Genomic DNA, 18,500 nt, shown 5'->3' on the forward strand with positions numbered 1-18,500 from the left:
CAAGAGCCATCCACACACACTGAGCCGGGCAGTGAGTGTAAAATGCACCTCTTTCTCTGTTGAGAGCCAGGTAAGATGCTAGGTCAGGAAAGAGCAAGCCAAGAAGACAGAGACTGTTGAGGTCTAACCTGGAGGGCAAGAGATAGAGCAGAGAGGGAGGGATGGGGAGCGGATAGGCAGGTGCTCAGAGGTAAAGGGCTGTAAATGAGAGGCAGAAGGGTAGAAATATTGGGAAGATGGGTTCAGAGTAACAGACTCAAACTGAAGGATGTGGGAATTAGTGAGATATCAGTAAGACATTTGCAAACAAAATTTTTTTTCCAGGAGAAAACACCAAAGCCAGTATCTCAAGGAAATGGAGTAAAATTATTGTGATTCCGTATGGCTCTATGTGACATATAGTGTATGTTTTATTGCTGCTTCACTCAGCTTTTAAATTTGACTGATTTCTATACCTTTGTTTGTTAGGAAATAAAGTTTTTTGAGTCTTGCCAGTTGGCCTCAATTCACCTTATTATGGGATCCTCATTTTCTGAGTTCCCTTCTTATTATGGGATCCTTATTTTCCGAGTTCACTTCTAGCTCTCTTAATTATAACCATTTATATTTAGAAAGAAGTACTTCAAAAACATTTTGGCATTTTGACCAAAATAGAAACAACTGGAAATAGGAAGACAGAGGATATTTTTAAAGCCCAAGATTTACAGATGAGGGACCGTAGATGAGAGTGTGTTACCAAGGTTCACCTGCCTCAGTGGAGGAGCAAGGACTTCTATCTTCACCTTTATTATTCTGCCTGGCCAGAATGATCGTACTTCCCAATATCTACACTTCCTCCATAACCCAAGCTCCTGGACACAGAAATCTATATTTAGGGTTATTGCTTTCTGTTTCTAACTTACTCACCATTCATGAAACCACAGAATATCACCCCCCCCAAAATCTAAAAAAGCCCCCCCAAACCAGACACACAATGTAGTTTAAAGCAGGTTCGTTGGCACTATCCCACTATCCCCAGATATTTGGGCTTATTTGATCTGGGCTGAGATCTTGGCTTCATATTTTTTTTAAATTTCAGCATGTTATGGGGATACAGAAGTTTAGGTTATGTATATTGCCCTTGCCCCACCCCGGAGTCAGAGCTTCAAGCATGTCCATTCCCCAGACGGTGTGCACCACACTCATCATGTATGTATACACCCATCCTCTCCGCTGCCCCCCCCCGACATCTGCCTGACACCCAATTAATGTCCTTCCTAAATATGCTCCTAGGTGATGATCAGTGAAACCAATTTGTTGGTGAGTACATGTGGTGCTTATTTTGCCATTCTTGGGATACTTCACTTAGTAGAATGGGCTCCAGCTCCATCCAGGAAAATACAAGAGGTGCTATATCACCATTGTTTGTTATAGCTGAGTAGTACTCCATGGTATACACATACCACATTTTATTAATCCACTCATGTATTGATGGGCATTTGGGTTGTTTCCACGTCTTTGCAATTATGAATTGTGCTGCTATAAACATTTGAGTGCAGATGTCTTTTTTGTAGAATATCTTTTGTTCTTTTCAGTAGATGCCCAGTAATGGGATTGCTGGATCAAATGGTAGGTCTACTTGTATCTGTTTAAGGTATCTTCCTATTGCTTTCCGCAGAAGTTGCACTAGTTTGCAGGCCCACCAGCAGTGTATGAGTGAGTGTTCTTATCCCTTCACATCCAGGCCAACATTTATTGTTTTGGGACTTTTTGATAAAGGCCATTCTCACTGGAGATAAGTGATATCTCATTGCAGTTTTGATTTGCATTTCCCTGATGATTAGAGATTAAAAAACTTCCCAAATGACTCTAATGTGCAGGCATGCTTTACAAGCACTAATCTAGTCCGGCAATTTTATTGAAAAGTTATAAAAAAAAAGTCCTCAGAGTGGATGTTGTGCATTGAGTTTATAACAAATATGTGTGAAATAAAGTAGCCAAGATCAATTTCCAGGTGTTTTGTTGGTTGCTTCATTACCAAAATGGCCAGATTGATGGGTCTGTGGGGGATATTTTCTCACCTTCTGGTAGAGGGAGCTTTACACCATCTCTTTACTGACATCTTTCACTTCCTCTACTGTCCCATTTACAATCATAAATCAGGTTGTTCTTATTTCTTCAATTTCTCATCTAGCCTTGTACCAAGTTTTGCCCTGGGAATTAAGTCTTGTTAATTCTTTTTTTCCAAAATATGTTCAAATCTCTGTTTCCATCTCATTTCCTATACTTTTATTCAGACTGTCACTTTTAACTAGATATGTAAGTGTTCTTTGGTCTTGGGCTTCTACTGCATGTATGACATGCTGTATCTCTAATTTTGTTTACATATATCTTTTGCAATCAGTTGTATTTGACTTTGAGGAGTGTTCTATATAACTATTTTATTTTAGTGTCTTTAATCCTTAAAAAATTCAAAATGTATTTTCCTTAATTTATTCTAATATTATTATATGACTCTTTTTTTGTCTTGAAATCTTTACTCTAAATGCAGGAATGTATAAAGTAAGGATCTTTATGTTTTTAAATATTGTTAGCAAATTGGCCAATCCTTATTTATCACATCATTAGTTCTTTTTTTAAATGATATAAAATACCATTGCCAAATTTGTTATTCTCATTCATATTTTTAAAGAAGTACTATTATTTTCCAGGATATTTATGCCTTGGCAATATTATACTTCATTAATGAAAATAGCTATATGTTACATTTTGATGCATCAAAGGACGAGTACCCCTTTTGGTTGTTCTCAATATTATACTCAACATATTTGCACATTTGTAGTATGTATTTTAGGATCCTTTTGTCATGATTCATTAAAAATTATTTCATGTTATTTATTATAATGCTTTCATTTATGTGTTAATTAATGGGAGAATTCACATCTGTTCACTATTGAAGATTCTTCAATATCTGCAGGAAAGGAATTAAGGAATAAAGGGGAGGGGAATGGATGAAGGGAGGTTGCTTGGTGGTACAATGTGCCTTCCTCCAGGGACAGATGCACTGAAGGTCCTGACTTCACCACAATGCAATACGTCAATGTAGCAAAATGACACTTGTATTTCATGAATATATACAAATAAAAAACACCAAAGCCTTATTTTTATGAAATTTTCTTAGTGGTTAATTTTGTGAACAGAAAAATCTATTAATTTGGGATATATGTTTATCTGGTTATTTTGGTAAACTCTATTTTAAGATTTTGCAGTCTATTCTTTGGATTTTTCAGGGAAAAATCAATTAAAACCTTAAGACATTTTTTGTTTCTTTTCAAAAGTGACATGATTTTCTTCTATTTACTTTTTTGTTTGCTAATACTGTTCCATAAAATGTTGAATGGTGGTGTGATAGTAAATGTGGTATCTTGTTATTGATTTTAATGAAAATGCTTTTAATAGGTCACTTGTAAACATATTTGCTCTGAATTTATGGAAGATATTTTTCATTAGGAAACTTTTATTTTTTATTTTCTTCCTAGACATTAAGAATTTTATTATAAATTGTCATTGAATTTTCTGAATATTTTTTCTCATCTCTAGGGAAAATCATGTTTTTTCTCCTTTAATCTATCAGTAGAGTCATACTATTGATATATTTCTTAATTTAATTATTTTTTATTCATAAGACAAGGTCAACAGTGTTAAAATGCAATATTCTTTCAAAGCATGGTAGCATCTGACTTGCTAGTGTTATTTATAATGTTTGCATCTGTCTTCATAAGCAATTAGATGAATAACTTTACATCTTTTCATATGCTCTAGAATAGGATCTCTTAGCCTTGGCACTAGAGATATTTTGCGCTGGATAAATCTTTGCCTTGAGGGGCTGTCTTGAGCATTTTAGGATGTTTAGCAGCACCCCTGGCCTCTGCCTATTAGGTGTCAGTGACACTCCCTCCAAGTTGTGGCATCCAAAAATGTATCTACACATTGCCAAATGACCCCTAGGGGGTCTCTTCTGGGCTAGATAAATTTGTAAAAGATAGAAAAACTCTAATTTATTTTTTACTTGAAGTTTGACAGAACTCACAGATCGAAACACATGCTGTTATTCACCTAGCTGGTAAAGCTTGTTTTCTGTCATTACCATTTCTTATCTGCTATATTTTATTTCTTTGGCTAGCTTGGTGATTGATGTTTTCCTATAAAATTGTCTATTTTATATATGTCATAAAATATATTGTCATATATTTACATACCATTCCATTATATTTGAAATTATATTTCCCTAACCATAGTTTTGTTGTTTTCGTACTTCATGCTTCCTTCCTTTCCTTCTTTCCTTTCCTTCGTTTCTTCTTTTCTTTCTTCCTTCCCCCTTCCCTTTCTGTCTTCGTCTCTTCCTGCTCCTCCTCCTCCCTCTCTCTGTCTGTCTCTGTGTCTCTCTTTTCTCCAACTTTCTTATATTTGTGGTTTTTATCAACAGTTAGGCAGTGCTTTATAAAGATAACATTAGGTGATTGAGTTAATATACTATCAACATCCTGGAGTTGATGTATGAATGAAATTATATAATGTATATAAAATATTAGCAACACAGGGAGCTCTCAACAAATAGGATTAATACTTATTTTTCTTAGGATTGCTTTTTAGGCAGCCCTATTATGGCATATATATTAATAGATGTGTGTCTCAGTGATGTTTTGGCATTCTTCTGAATATTTCCCAGGGAAGCCTAACGATGTTCACATTTCAGATATGACTTAGTTTGTTCAGTGTTTTATTCCAGAATTAATAGTTTATTTTCAACAAGTATTAGAAACCAAATTTATGATGAATTGTTTACATATTCGACCAGAGACTTTTATTGGCAAGGGTGATGTTTGTTGCTACTAAAGAAAATTGTAAGCATAATGTACTTAAGAAAATTTGATGTGGCACAATTCAGGGAATTAATTCTCTTTTCTCAATAAATGTGAAGCACTGAGAGTCTGAGAGAAAAGTCTGAAGGTCCAGGAAACTCAGAAAATGCTTAAGTTTTTAGAGAATTAGAAATGTTAATAGTAATTCAGTGAATCTTGGAGTGCCAGAAAGATGTTCTAAGTGATAAGCTATGTATGATGTGTTGTGTTCAATTACTCAAACATCCCTGTCTTCTCAGTCCTTCACTATGTTGGTCCTCAATAATACCAGTACTCAGCTTCTGACCTTCTTCTTGACTGGCATTCCAGGCCTGGAAGCAGCCCAGGTCTGGATCTCCATCCCCCTTTGTCTTTTGTATGTCATCTCCTTGTCTGGAAACAGCATGATCCTGTTTGTGGTCCTCCATGAGCAGAGCCTCCATGAGCCCATGTATTACTTTCTCTCTATGCTTTCAGCCACAGACCTGAGCTTGTCCCTGTGCACACTTTCTACTACCCTGGGTGTCTTCTGGTTTGAAGCCCGAGAGATCAACTTAAATGCCTGCATTGCCCAGATGTTCTTTCTCCATGGATTTACTTTCATGGAGTCTGGCGTTCTGCTGGCCATGACCTTTGATCGCTTTGTGGCCATCTGTGACCCACTGAGATACACCACCATCCTCACCAATGCCAGGATTGCCCAGATTGGGGTTAGCATGTTGGTACGGAACGTTGCCGTCATGTTGCCAGTTGTGCTCTTTGTCAGGAGGCTCTCCTTCTGCAGCTCCATGGTCCTTTCACACTCTTACTGCTACCATGTTGATCTCATTCAACTCTCCTGCACAGACAACAGAATCAACAGCATCCTGGGTCTGTTTGCACTCTTCTCCACTGCAGGGTTTGACTGCCCCTGCATCTTGCTCTCCTACATCCTGATCATCCGGTCTGTTCTCAGCATTGCTTCCTCAGAAGAGCGACACAAAGCCTTCAACACCTGTATATCCCACATCAGTGCTGTTGCCATCTTCTATATCCCTCTCATCAGCTTGTCTCTTGTCCATCACTATGGCCACTCAGCACCTCCGTTTGTCCACACCATCATGGCCAATGTCTTCCTGCTTGTCCCTCCTGTGCTCAACCCTATCATCTATAGTGTAAAGACTAAGCAGATTAGAAAGGCCATTATCAAGGTTTTAACTCAGAAGAAGCTCCAAATCTAATCATCAGTTATCTCAGAGTAGACATAAAGCCATTTATGAATAAGCACTTTGCTAGAATGTGGTAATTGTACCCAAAGTGCTTAGACATACCTTCAACATTTTATATTATGTAAGCTATAGGTTGTATGACATTTGCTTACTCAGTTTGTCAGTAAATTCATATCGGTGTCAACTGAACTATGATTTTGTTTTCAATATAAAGTGAGATAACATATATAAACAACTATTGATATTTGCAAGCTGTATAAGACCTACATAAAATGTTAATTCAGACTCAGCATACAATTATAAAAGTCCAGATCTAATGTGGGAAACTTTTTTAATAAGCTAGTTGTTATTTTCTGAATTACACATAAAAACACATTAATTAGTTGGGTTTTTTTCTTTAAACTCTTGATTCTCTGCATGCTTCCAAACAGACATTCTCTTGTGTGAATCCCAAAATGCATATCAATGTAATTAAATCTTGGGTCTTATGTAGATGAAACTATTTTGCCCTTTATTATGTGCAGGGGCTATCCAGTGTAAATGCAAAATACCATATCAAGTGCTCAGCATCAGTCACTGTGGTTGTTAACTAAAGAATAAAAATTGGTAATAACATTGATAATATTTTCGGAGTGAGGAAAATGCTATTAATTTACTTAGATTAGCTTTGGTAAAAGGGGGCCCACACTTTTGGCTCATGTTTATCTCTACCTCTGCCTTTATGACACCACTTATGGTACCACTGGACTCACAATGGTGGAGCAAAGTCCGGCTGATATCCACATGTAGGCACTTTCTACCTGGTTGTTGAGTTCCTCCTATGAAGTGGGTACTGTCCAGTGAATATTAATATGAGACACAAAGATATCTACCTTTTTGTCCACTTCAATATACACATCACATATAGACTTCTTTGTCTTCCTTTGTCCAAAGTTACTAGTTGCATCCCCTGACCAACTATCCAATCCTTTCAGCAAAGACCAATAGTCCATGTATCTCCACAGAACTCAGATCGTCTCTCCTTCCATACAAAGTTAACAACCATGGGTACTACTCAAAATAATGCCCAGTAGAGGTATGTTCCTTCCCCACTCTTCTGTATGACCATCTACGTATAAGGTTGTTGTGCTGATGTATGTCATTTTTGGTTAGTACCAACTTGTCCAGAAATCCATCCATTAACCAAACCCGAATATTTTCCTCCTTTTCCAGCATCTTATCAGTATCCCTCAATAAGGCCATGGATGTGTTTAATGCAGAGACATCTACGTAACAGAGATAGGTGCCATGGGATTCTGGGCCAACTATTCACATGATTTATTTGTGCTTTTTTGACCTAGCACATCATTAATTCCACCAAGTTTTTAAATGTCTCAGAGCTGGTAACAACAGTAGAATTTTTGTAGCTACTAAGTATATTATTCCCAGTTACACAGTTAATCTGTATAAAGAATAACCACAGGTAAAGCTGAAAAATCATTGAGCTTTGAGATAAACTTTATCCAGAGTCTGTTAATCACATTGTCTCAATAGTCTAATATGTTAACAACAACAAAAAAATCATGATGGTATATTCGGGTGACTATTATCAGTAAGGTATAGCCGATATCTAACAGTACTCAAAGAGTCTGGGGATCCTTCTTTCTCCAATGAATGCTTACATTTGTAAGTGGCCATAGGTCAACTTGGGAAAAATCTGGATAATTTTTATTGCATACTGGCAGTGGCACTGCAGGGTACTTCATGGAGGAGAACAAGACTCATGTTCAATTAATGGACTCTGTATACTTGAAGTGACTTAAATATTATAACAGGCTAAGTGACTACAACTTCCCATGATGTGGTTGATGTCAGGTTGGTGCTCAGCAGTTCTCTATTTTAAATGTTTGCTGAGTAACATCCTAGTCGACTGTCTACTTAACTTGTCTTCAGGAAGTCTATCATCTATCGCATCTATTGCAACAGATCACCATGGATTCTGTCACTCTAATTCCCATTCTAGCCTTGCTGTCCTTGCAGTAATCATACCCATCTGACATCTGGTTGCTAATTACTGCCATGTGGTCCCAAAATACCTTCATCCTCGTTGTTGGTAGAGAGCTCAGTTCCATAGAAACACATTTCATTGCTAAGTACAGCCTACAGAGCACAGCAACTGCTGAACTTTAAAATGTACCAGATTTCCTCTTACACATTCACCCTTTATTGCCTTAGTGAAGAAGTGTCCTCTCTTTCCTCACAGAGAAAATAATCTTGTGGAAAATTTTCTGGTCCTAATTGTTAAAACCATTCTAACACATCCACTTCCCTGATAATTCTATGAGTCTATACTACACTAACTGTATTTGCTATTTCCACCTAATCTGCTGTAGGTCACCATCATGTCCAGCTTCAAACATCCATGTCAGCAGTGCATTTGCACAATTTCCAGGTATCCTTGATACAACATATAACCCCAAATCATGCACGAGTGTCTTCCTATCAATACATTTTCTTTTATATGAATTAATATTCATACCACCACTTACTTCCTCTGCTGCCTGGATCTAACACTTTCAAGATTAACTCCTACTAGTATTTATTTGTTTCCACTTAGTAAAATTAGGTAGGTTCTGAAGTACCTTCAATGGATAAGCTATTTCCTTCCAGAATGTTAATATTTTGCTTCTCAGGCTTTGCTGAGACCTGATGAGTTATTGTCTTTGGCACAATGAGAAGTAATGGAGAAGTTCTTGTGGAGAGAAGGTATCACTTGTGAGGCAGCCTACTCAGGTGTGGATTGTGTAAGGTCTCCAGACAGGAATAAATGAATATACTCTGAAAAGTGAGAAGGGAGTTGCTTCTGCTGGCGTGGAATATTCAGAGTTTTCTAGATTGGAAGGCTTACTCACTCCAATGCCAACATTCCAGGAGTGTGAATCTCACCATTTTCCCATTATTTTATTTCCATTCTTCTTCAGTGCTCTGACTTTATCATAGATCTGTCACACTGAGCATCCAGGCTGCCTTGCAGCTCTGCTGCCCTTTCAGTTAAATTCTCTGCCTGAGTTTTAGAGATATGTGATTTATGGCTGAAGGAGATGAGGGTTTCCTTAAATTTATTTTATAGAAGTCCTTTGATTTTCATGGCATTCTCTTCATTGTCAGCTGTATATCTTAATCTAATCAGTTTTATTTCAAGGTTTTCAATGCAGATAATAAAATTAGCTCATTCCATAATCTTTAGCATGAATGTTTTTGGGTAAAAATGGAAGGCTAGATTCAAGATCCACAGTTTCCGTATAACTGAACACCTTATCTTCCACCTGAAACTCATGCAGTCAATCACAAATTAGTGTCTTAGTAATTATGAGGTCATTTCAAGAACTATTGTCAGCTCTCTGACTACTGGCAATAGGGTCTTAGCTGTCCATTGACCATGTTACTCATAATGTAAATGAGGGACAACTGAAGACAAAGAGGTAGGAGGATAAGGTGATGCAAACACCTTATTGAGTTTGATGTTATGTTAGTCAGGGTCCAATCAGAAGACAGAAACCATGCACTTATTTGAACAGAAAAAGTTTAACATAAAGAATTATTAACAGGGAGCTAAAGTAGTGGGGAAACTGGCTAGTTAAAGAAAACTATAAAGAATCTAGTAGAAACAGGTATAAGGAGCAACCATTACCTGAAGGGTTGAGATAAAGTAACCAAGGATGAATCCTCCTTTCCTTCCTCTTTACCTGTGAAGTCACTAATGTGTCTTATTAGTGAGGCCTGCCATAGATCTACCCGCTCATGGCTCCAGGGAAGGCCTTCCATAGCAAGGTGCTGAGCCACAGAACTCTCTAGGAGCCAGGGAAGCTGCTGGCTGCTGGGGACTGCTGTAACTGGGAGCTGGAGAGACTGCTTTCTATAGGTGCATAGTGCAGCTCCACGTGTGTTTTAGGCTGGGGTGCTCCAGGCTGCCTTCCCAGGATGAGGGTTGGGTGGCCACCTTGCTAGAAGTTTGGCCCCATGGGCCCCTGCTGTGCACACACATATGCACAGCTAAGGAGAAGACATAGAAGAAGTTACCTCAGCTGCAGTGCTGGTCCATTCTGCCTGGGGCTCCTAATTATGCCATTGTGTCCTGGTGGAGAGCTAGAGAACAAGCTCAGGGGCTCAGTGCTGAAGAAAGCTATGCACTGCTGAACTGAGCCCTGGAGAAACCACGCAGGGTTGAGCAATGGAGAGAAAGCATGTTCTGTAGGAGTCTGGCCAGCAAACCACAATGAAATCAAGAAGAGAAAAGCTTTTCTTCTTTCAGTGTTCCTCCACCACCCTCTGCTGACAAGTGTTAACACTGTACCAGCTGGTAAAAGAAATATTTACAGAGCCCAATGCCAGCATCATATTGCCTAATCCTGCAGGACCACCTCTGAACCCTTTGTCAAATATGTCTCAGGGTAGTCCACCTCAGAAAATAAAGAAGGAAACAATGCATCCATTGAAACCCATGTCCCATTGGTCCAAGTATACCCAAGGAGTTCTTAATTCCCACATACTTCTGGGTTGTATTAGTACATGCATGAGTACCAAGTGAGTACCTGTAGGTATCTATGGCTCAGTGTCAGCCCGGGGGCAAAAAGCAAGAGGTGCACGGTGCAGGCTTAAGGTTTTTGGGTTCTCTCTGCCAGCCAATGGTTGGATGGGTCTGGTTGCTGCAACAATGATTGGAAAATGAAGCTGAAGGATTTGTAATGAAGCACTGGAAGTAGCTAGTTCATGAGGCAAACTCAAACCTTTATGTTTTAGCCTAGAGAGTTTGTAGGTTCACAGATGGTGTGGTCTCCTCAGAATGAGGTTTGAGCCATTTCTCCTGCTGTACTAAAAATCCGTCTTTTTTGTAGTTGCTATTGTTAATGTTTTGGGTGCAAGTTCTATTTACCTATTTAACCCCATAGATCAATTATTAATAAAATGATATACTCACCAATTTTTTTCTTTTTTTAACCTCAAGTAGAGAAATGATCCAGACAAAGATATTCATGGGCCAAGTCTTTTAGAAAGGGTGAGGATGGCTCCAGGTCAATGAGGAAAATGCTATGAGCACATAAAGTACCCAGAAGTGATCTCAGGAAAGCTGCTGAGAGAAAGCTCCTTTTGCAAGGAATATTTATCATTGCTAAGTTCATACTCTTTTACATTACGATGATAATATTGACAATAAATTGAAACAAGAGAAATAAGGGAAAGAGGAACTGGAGGAGGAGGGGCTGAGGCAGCAATTTGAACTGGAGAAAAAAATAGAAGGAAGATAATATATTTTATTTCATCTGTTACCTAACATTACCTATATTACCTACATTTAGCCCTTCTAAGATCAGAGTTGTCATTGCCTTACTCCTGTTGTTTTTCCTCCTGGTAACATTTTACCCTTTTCTGGACCTGGAAGCCAATGAATTTTTAACTCAAAATGATGCAAATATGTGTCAGGAAATAATGAGAAGATGTAATATAAGACAAACATGAGCCATATAATTCCATTATGAACCTGGGCTGATGCTGGAATAAGTACATTAAGGTTAGAAATTTGTACTATCTTATTAAATACTCTCACTGGGATATGCATTTTTTTGAATGTAGAAAATCAAGTTGAATTAAGTCTCCTATTTTGTGTGTAAGAATAGGGATGGGAGGAAGTATTAATAGTTCTTGTTTTCCAAGCCATTCTAAACTGATTAGGGACCCCTCACTCTCTGGTAAAACTGCTTTAAGTTTAGGCTCAAGGGTTTCTGGAAATTTATCTCTATATTGCCATTTTTTAATATTGGTTATCATGCTCACTGACTTGCATATACAAGTATAGTATATATATTTGTACTTTAAACTGTAAGCTTAATAAAAACAATGTATCTATCTTGGTCATCTGTGTTTCTCAACAGCTTGTACACAGTGCATTGGTTTTTACTGGTACTGTCATCTGGTACCCTGCTAGAATTATCTCAGTGTCATGGATTCAGGCCCACCTTGGCCACATAGGACTTTCATTGCAAAAATTTTTCGTTCACATAGTGATACTAGAAGAGGATCATTCTGAAGGTCCTGCATGCTCTCCTGTCTGTTACCCTCAGCAACCAATTCTAAGTAACTGGAGTGTCTAACAAACCTGGTTTGAGTCATCCATCTGCCTGGGAGTTTCATCACTGCGTCTGCCCACTGAGTCTACAGAAGACTTGCATTTGGGGGAACCTAAGGCTTCAGAGAAACATGTAATGTTTCACTAGGACTGAGAGCTTCCAAGAGCCAGGAGATTAGGTGTCATAGCCACAATTGTACTTCTACCGCCATAATCTTGCTGTAAAAAGAAGCAAATATCAAGAAATTCTGAACTTAAGTAGGGCTCACAGCTTTATCAAGGCTCCACATATTAGTAAACCTTCAGAAATATTAAGCCAATAAGAACCATGCACTAAAATCAGGCTGCTGCTTCATTGGCTTCTTTTCTCAAATCCTCTGCCTCCCTAACTTGATGATAGGTCCCCACCTTCAGCACATCCCCTCTTGTATTGAGCCGAAATCCTCATTGTTGGCTTATGTATCCAGCATACTCTGTTTTGGGTCAAGGGTGTTTTGCTGTGCCTTATATTCTGTTCTCTTTGGCTGAAAATTATTTGTCCTGATCAAACATGCCACCAGAATTATACTTTTTAGTTATTTCCAGTTTTCACAGTAATGGGCTGAATAAAATGTCCTCTTCTGAACTTGAGGGCCCATGATACCAGGCATTCCTTTCTGTTCTATGAGATTAAGTGCCTTAGGGGGCCAATAAATGTGAAGGAGCAGGATATAAGACAATGAGGAAAGGAAGAGTCTATGATAAATTTGAGAGCTTGTAACCTGCCTAAAGCCATTCACTTTAAAAATAAATTTAGACATTGTGATGAACAAACAGCACAGCTGCGTGCAGGATTGCACCTCAGATCTGCCTGGTCTACCTGTGTGGTAGCCTTATGTTGAGGCCTTTAAAGGCATAAACTAAATCTCAGGTAGAGCCACAGCTGGACATAGGCTGACTTTACCATTGTCTGAGACTGGCTGTCCCTAAAGCCTGCACCTGATGTGGAAATGGGATTGCAAGAATTAAAGGCATGACCATCAATCAGAGCCTCTTGTATGCATTCTCTCAGGAAAGCCTCTTATTAACTGAGATGAAATAAATAGAGTCATTATTTCCAGGGGACTAGGTGTCTGTTAATTCTCAGGAGCATATTCCTATGCTAAAGAAGAAAGAATAAGAGAATATAAATAAAGATGTGGATTCTCAACAGCATGCTAGAACAGAGAAGCTTCAGATGCTGTAGAATTTGAAGCCTTTCCATACTCTATCTGGAACAAGGCAGCCAGAAGCCTGGTAGGTGTCATGGAGCTCATATTTAATTTCCCTACTATGATTTTGTCTTTCCCAATGAAAGTACTGCAGTTTACAGAGATCAACTCTATGTCTTTCAGAGAGCTAGAGGTAAAAATGTCTCATGGGTTGTCCTACCTAAGGATCAAACTATATTTTGGTCAGGGTTTATGGCTAAAAAAATTAGGATCCATATGTGGGATGGGGTACTTATTTGTATTTACATGATGAATACACTTAGAAAAACAAAGTTGTCAACAATAACTCATTTATTCAATCACATGAGGTAGGTTAGGAGCTTTTCAAGAAAGTCCTCAGAGTGGAACCTTGGAAATAGTTCATTTTGAGGGGACTCACTGAACAGGGATCTACAATGTATCATTTTTCTCCATTTGTCTGACTCCTACTCCTCTAACAAGGACAGACTGTACTGGTAGAGCTTTTTGTGGTCTATAGCTCTTAAAAGGAGCATTATCCATGTTGTCAGTGATGCTGGCACCAGGAGCATGAGCAGAATCAAATCCAAATACCAGAGATAAGAGCCTGCGTTGGTCACAGATCTGAAGGGAAGACACAGAGAAGCCAAAAGCTTTGGGAAGGGAATCCAAGAACAGGGAGACAAGTGAAAGAGCTGTGACCATTCTGAGCAGGGCCAGCAGCAACTGCAAGGAGAGGTTGTGACTGCTTTAAGCACATCCAAATGGCAGCTGTGGTGTGTGGTGTGTGGCAAGGGAGCCTTAACCACACTTGAAAGGCTGAGACAAAATGGACACTCAATTCTGTGAGTAGGAAATATGTTCTCCCCATTAGCCTTATCACTTCTCTGCTCCCTATGACATGTCCATACATACCACTAAACCTCCTCCATAGCTCCTAACTCAGGTCAACTTGAGGCAAACGTCTTTTCAAAATATTGACAGCAGAAATAAAATCCAGCTACTGTTTCCCTTCTCCTTCATACCTTTCTGTGTCCACCCATCACCCTCTAATTTCTTCCCTCTGGATGCAACCTCCTCTTTACCCCTGCCAAGAAATGCTCAGAAACTTTCCATGAAAGGACAAAGGCTCATGTGTGGCCATTTGTTTTCACCACTTACAGTGATCTTCCTGCTGGCGGCCGGTCACCTCAGTGATAACAGCTGGTGTCAGAGTGTCCTCTGCTCCCTGAGGCGCTGCACTCACTCACACTGCTCTGCCTCGGGCTACTGTCCAGTCTGATAAGTGGTGTTTGGTACTGGAGATCTAGCCGAGGTTTGGGGCCTGTGGTTCTGGGAGTGATGCTCAGTGAGTCAGTTGAGATGAGGAGAGAATTAAAATAATACAAAACGGTACAGAGAGTAGCACCTGTGTTTGCACAATTCTTGTGGACAAATTTAAGTATTTGTGTGTTTGTTTCATGTGTTTTTGTTTTTTGAATGAAAAAATAAAAAATTACTCTTAAATTTAAAGTTCCTATTGACTCATAGTCCAGTCCCACGATACTCATTTATACAACCATGAATGTGTGCATATGTGAGTGTGTGTGTGTGTGTGCGTGCATGCTTGCATGCATAATTTTTAGTTTGGTGTCAACAAACTTTTTCTGTAAATGGGCACAAAAAATATTTTAAAATTCTCATAATTTTCAGGTAGGTATATATCGTCTCTATTATGTGTGCCTTTTCTCCCTCTCTTTTTTAAATAAAATTCTTTAAAAATATAATAAGCCCACAGCTTGTACATAAACAGGCAGTGGGCTGAGTTTGCCTCTGCATTGTAGCCTGCCAGCCTCTGTGGTAAACCAATTTTATATTTTCACATACACACGAACGTAAGATTTAAGCCTCCTTTAATTCCTATAACTGTAGTGTCTATGTTTTATGTGAGTACATGGCCACTGATCACATTCACAATATTAGACTGTAACATATTCCACTAAGTTTACTTGATGTATAAATCTCAACAGGTGGTGATTTCAGAACAAAGGTCTCAAAAGTCCTTGTTTCTTCTGAGCTATAAAACTTGGAACTATATCAGAAAATAAGGATAAATTTGAAGTATAGCATAAAGGTCTTAAATGAATGCTATGAAGAAACTGTTTAAATGTACAACATTTTTTATATAGGAAAAGTTATATTACATTATTTCTTGACTTCTAAGATTGAGCTATATTTAATTTAACCTACAACTGAACTTGGTTATGGTCAGTAAATAAAGATAAGAATTTCTTTCTATTGTTGATGTTTTCTTTGACCCAGAGACAGATAAACAAGAGAGTGATTTATGATGTTTCTTCTCAATGTCTCAGAAGTTGAAGTCTCCACTTTTCTGTTGATTGGGATCCCAGGGCTTGAGCACATGCACATTTGGGTCTCCATCCCCATCTGCCTCATGTACCTCATGGCCATCCTAGGCAACTGCACCATCCTATTTGTCATCAGAACAGAGACTTCCCTGCATAAGCCAATGTATTATTTCCTGTCCATGCTGGCCCTATCTGACCTGGGCCTGTCTTTCTCCTCTCTCCCCACTATGCTGAGAATCTTTTTGTTCAACACCATGGGGATTTCTGCTGATGCATGCATTGCTCAGGAATTCTTCATCCATGGATTCACAGACATGGAGTCTTCCGTCCTCCTAATCATGTCCTTTGATCGCTTTGTAGCCATTTGCAACCCCCTGAGATATAGCTCCATCCTCACCAGCTCCAGAGTTGTGCAAATTGGGCTGGCATTTGCTATTAAAAGCATTCTCCTGGTGCTTCCCCTTCCTTTTACTTTAAAGAGACTCAGGTACTGTAATAAACGCCTGCTATCTCATTCCTACTGCCTCCACCAGGATGTCATGAAGCTGGCCTGCTCTGACAATAGGGTTAACTTTTACTATGGTCTGTTTGTTGCACTCTGCATGATGTCAGACAGTGTTTTTATTGCTATTTCCTATGTGTTCATCCTGAAGACTGTGTTGGGTATTGCATCCCATGGGGAACGGCTCAAAGCTCTCAACACCTGCGTCTCCCATATCTGTGCTGTGCTCATCTTCTACGTGCCCATCATCACCTTGGCTACCATGCATCGCTTTGCTAAGCATAAATCCCCTTTAGCTATGATTCTGATAGCAGATGCATTCTTGCTGGTACCACCCTTGATGAATCCCATTGTGTATTGTGTAAAAACTCGGCAGATTTGAGTAAAGGTCCTGGAAAAACTATGCCTGAAGTCTAAATGATGGGACAACGTGGAAGTTCCATTTTCCTACAATAAATTGTCTTAGGAGCAGGACAGTGTTTCATCTAAATAGGAGATGGTTTCATTTACTTCATAGTCCTTAAATTAACATGAATTAATTAGTCAAGACATTAATTCTATCCCTTTATGTGCTGATAAAAAGAACTTTCTCCCCCCAAAATTTATCAGTGAAGTTGATGTGATTTGCAAAGGGAGAATAGTGTCCTTGACGAGCCAAGGGTGGTAATAGCAAACATTATATATCTGAAGGTTTTTGACAGAATTGGTGTGGATTTGGCCAGTGTCCAGAAGAGAGTAAGAACCAGGGCAGCAATTGAGGCTCTGCTGTGATAGAGAGAGAATTCCCTGCTACCCTAATTTAGAAGAGTAATAAACACATGGAGGCAGCCACAGGTGCTGGCTTTTAGTTCAACATTGATTTACTGCTTTTCATTTAAAATACATTCTTATATAATCACAAAAGAACAAGAATGTTTCAATATCAAAAATTTACCAGTGCGTTGAAGCAGACAATTACAAATTTATCAGTGGATGCTGAAAAAGCATTTCAGTATTAGGAAGCATTCCTAGTATTAGGAAGGTAAGCCTACTAAAAAGTAAAAAGGCCGGGCATGCTGCTCACACCTGTAATCCCAGCATTCTGGGAGGCTAAGGCAGGAGGATCACTTGAGTCCAGAAGTTTGAGGTTGCAGTGAGCTATGATGACACCATTGCACTCAACTCAAGGTGAAATAGTGAGACTCTGTCTCAAAAAAAAGAAGTAAATAAAATTGAAATATGTATACAATGGAATATTACTCAATTATAAGAAACAACAGTGACCTAGCACCTCTTATATTTTCCTGGATAGAGCTTGAGCCCTTTATGCAAAGTGAGGTATCGCAAGATCGGAAGAATAGGCTCCGCATGTACTTGCCATCAAATTGGCACTGACTGATCAACACCATGGTGCTCACACGGTAGTAATATTCTCCAGGGATTAGGGGGTTGAGGGAGTAAACTCACAATTAATGGATGTGGTGAGCATTGTAGAGGGGAAAGGCATGCATCTAATCCTCGCTTGGGTGAGGCAAAGACACAAAATGTAACCAAAATGTTTGTACCCTCATAATATCCTGAAATTAAAAAAAATTGAAATATAAATTAAATATTTAAACATTATAAAGTTTATCTAAAGATATAGCAGCAAATCATCATTTTAAAAGCTGAAACCTGCCATTTCTATTAAAATCAGAAATGAAATTTAAACATTGACTTTCACTATTATCTTTCACAGTTGCTTTGATGATTCTAATGAATTAAATGAAAAAGAAAATGAAATAATATGTATGACTACTGGGGAAAAGTTAATAATCATTTATTTTTACTTACATATGCTGTATGCAAATAAAATCCAAACATTAAAAAAACTAATTTTAAGGCATTTGATAATTTGGTAACATATTTTAATGCAAGATAAGACATATTTTATTTATAATAGCAACAAAAACCATACATCTATAAAATACATAGAAATAAACTTAAACTAAGTACTTTTATTGATAATACAAAAATGCTGTTAATTGAAACACCTATCATATATTCTTGGATGCAAAAACTTATTATCATTAATGTGTATTTTCTCATATTTAACCCATAAATAGAATGTAATTCTTCTCAGAAATTTTAAAGCTTTTGCTTGTTTTGTGAGAAAGGGATTACTTTATATCACATATTAAGTAAACCACACTATGAAAGTACTATCATAGATCAGTGATATGTCACCATCCATAAGAAGATTTGTAAAGCAAAAGCAAAGTGCATACACATA

At 38.3% G+C, this 18,500-nt stretch overlaps 2 protein-coding genes across 2 annotated transcripts; both read left to right on the plus strand.

Moving 5' to 3' along the window:
• Nucleotides 1–5,048: 5,048 nt before the first annotated feature.
• Nucleotides 5,049–6,180, plus strand: LOC123641556 (olfactory receptor 51F2-like). Its single transcript, XM_045556431.1, has one exon. It carries the CDS (start codon nucleotides 5,093–5,095, stop codon nucleotides 6,098–6,100), a length of 1,008 nt encoding a protein of 335 aa, XP_045412387.1. The 5' UTR covers nucleotides 5,049–5,092; the 3' UTR covers nucleotides 6,101–6,180.
• Nucleotides 6,181–15,725: 9,545 nt separating this feature from the next.
• On the plus strand, nucleotides 15,726–16,631 carry LOC123641634 (olfactory receptor 51A7-like). The gene has a single exon (XM_045556513.1). The coding sequence runs from the start codon at nucleotides 15,726–15,728 to the stop codon at nucleotides 16,629–16,631; it is 906 nt and encodes a 301-aa protein (XP_045412469.1).
• Nucleotides 16,632–18,500: the final 1,869 nt, after the last annotated feature.

The sequence above is a fragment of the Lemur catta genome, chromosome 7, assembly GCF_020740605.2.
Source record: "Lemur catta isolate mLemCat1 chromosome 7, mLemCat1.pri, whole genome shotgun sequence".
NCBI lineage: Eukaryota > Metazoa > Chordata > Mammalia > Primates > Lemuridae > Lemur > Lemur catta.

Excerpts from the sequence above, each read along its gene's own strand:
- LOC123641556 (XM_045556431.1), top strand. The coding sequence starts at position 5,093 with ATGTATGATGTGTTGTGTTCAATTACTCAAACATCCCTGTCTTCTCAG.
- LOC123641634 (XM_045556513.1), top strand. The coding sequence starts at position 15,726 with ATGATGTTTCTTCTCAATGTCTCAGAAGTTGAAGTCTCCACTTTTCTG.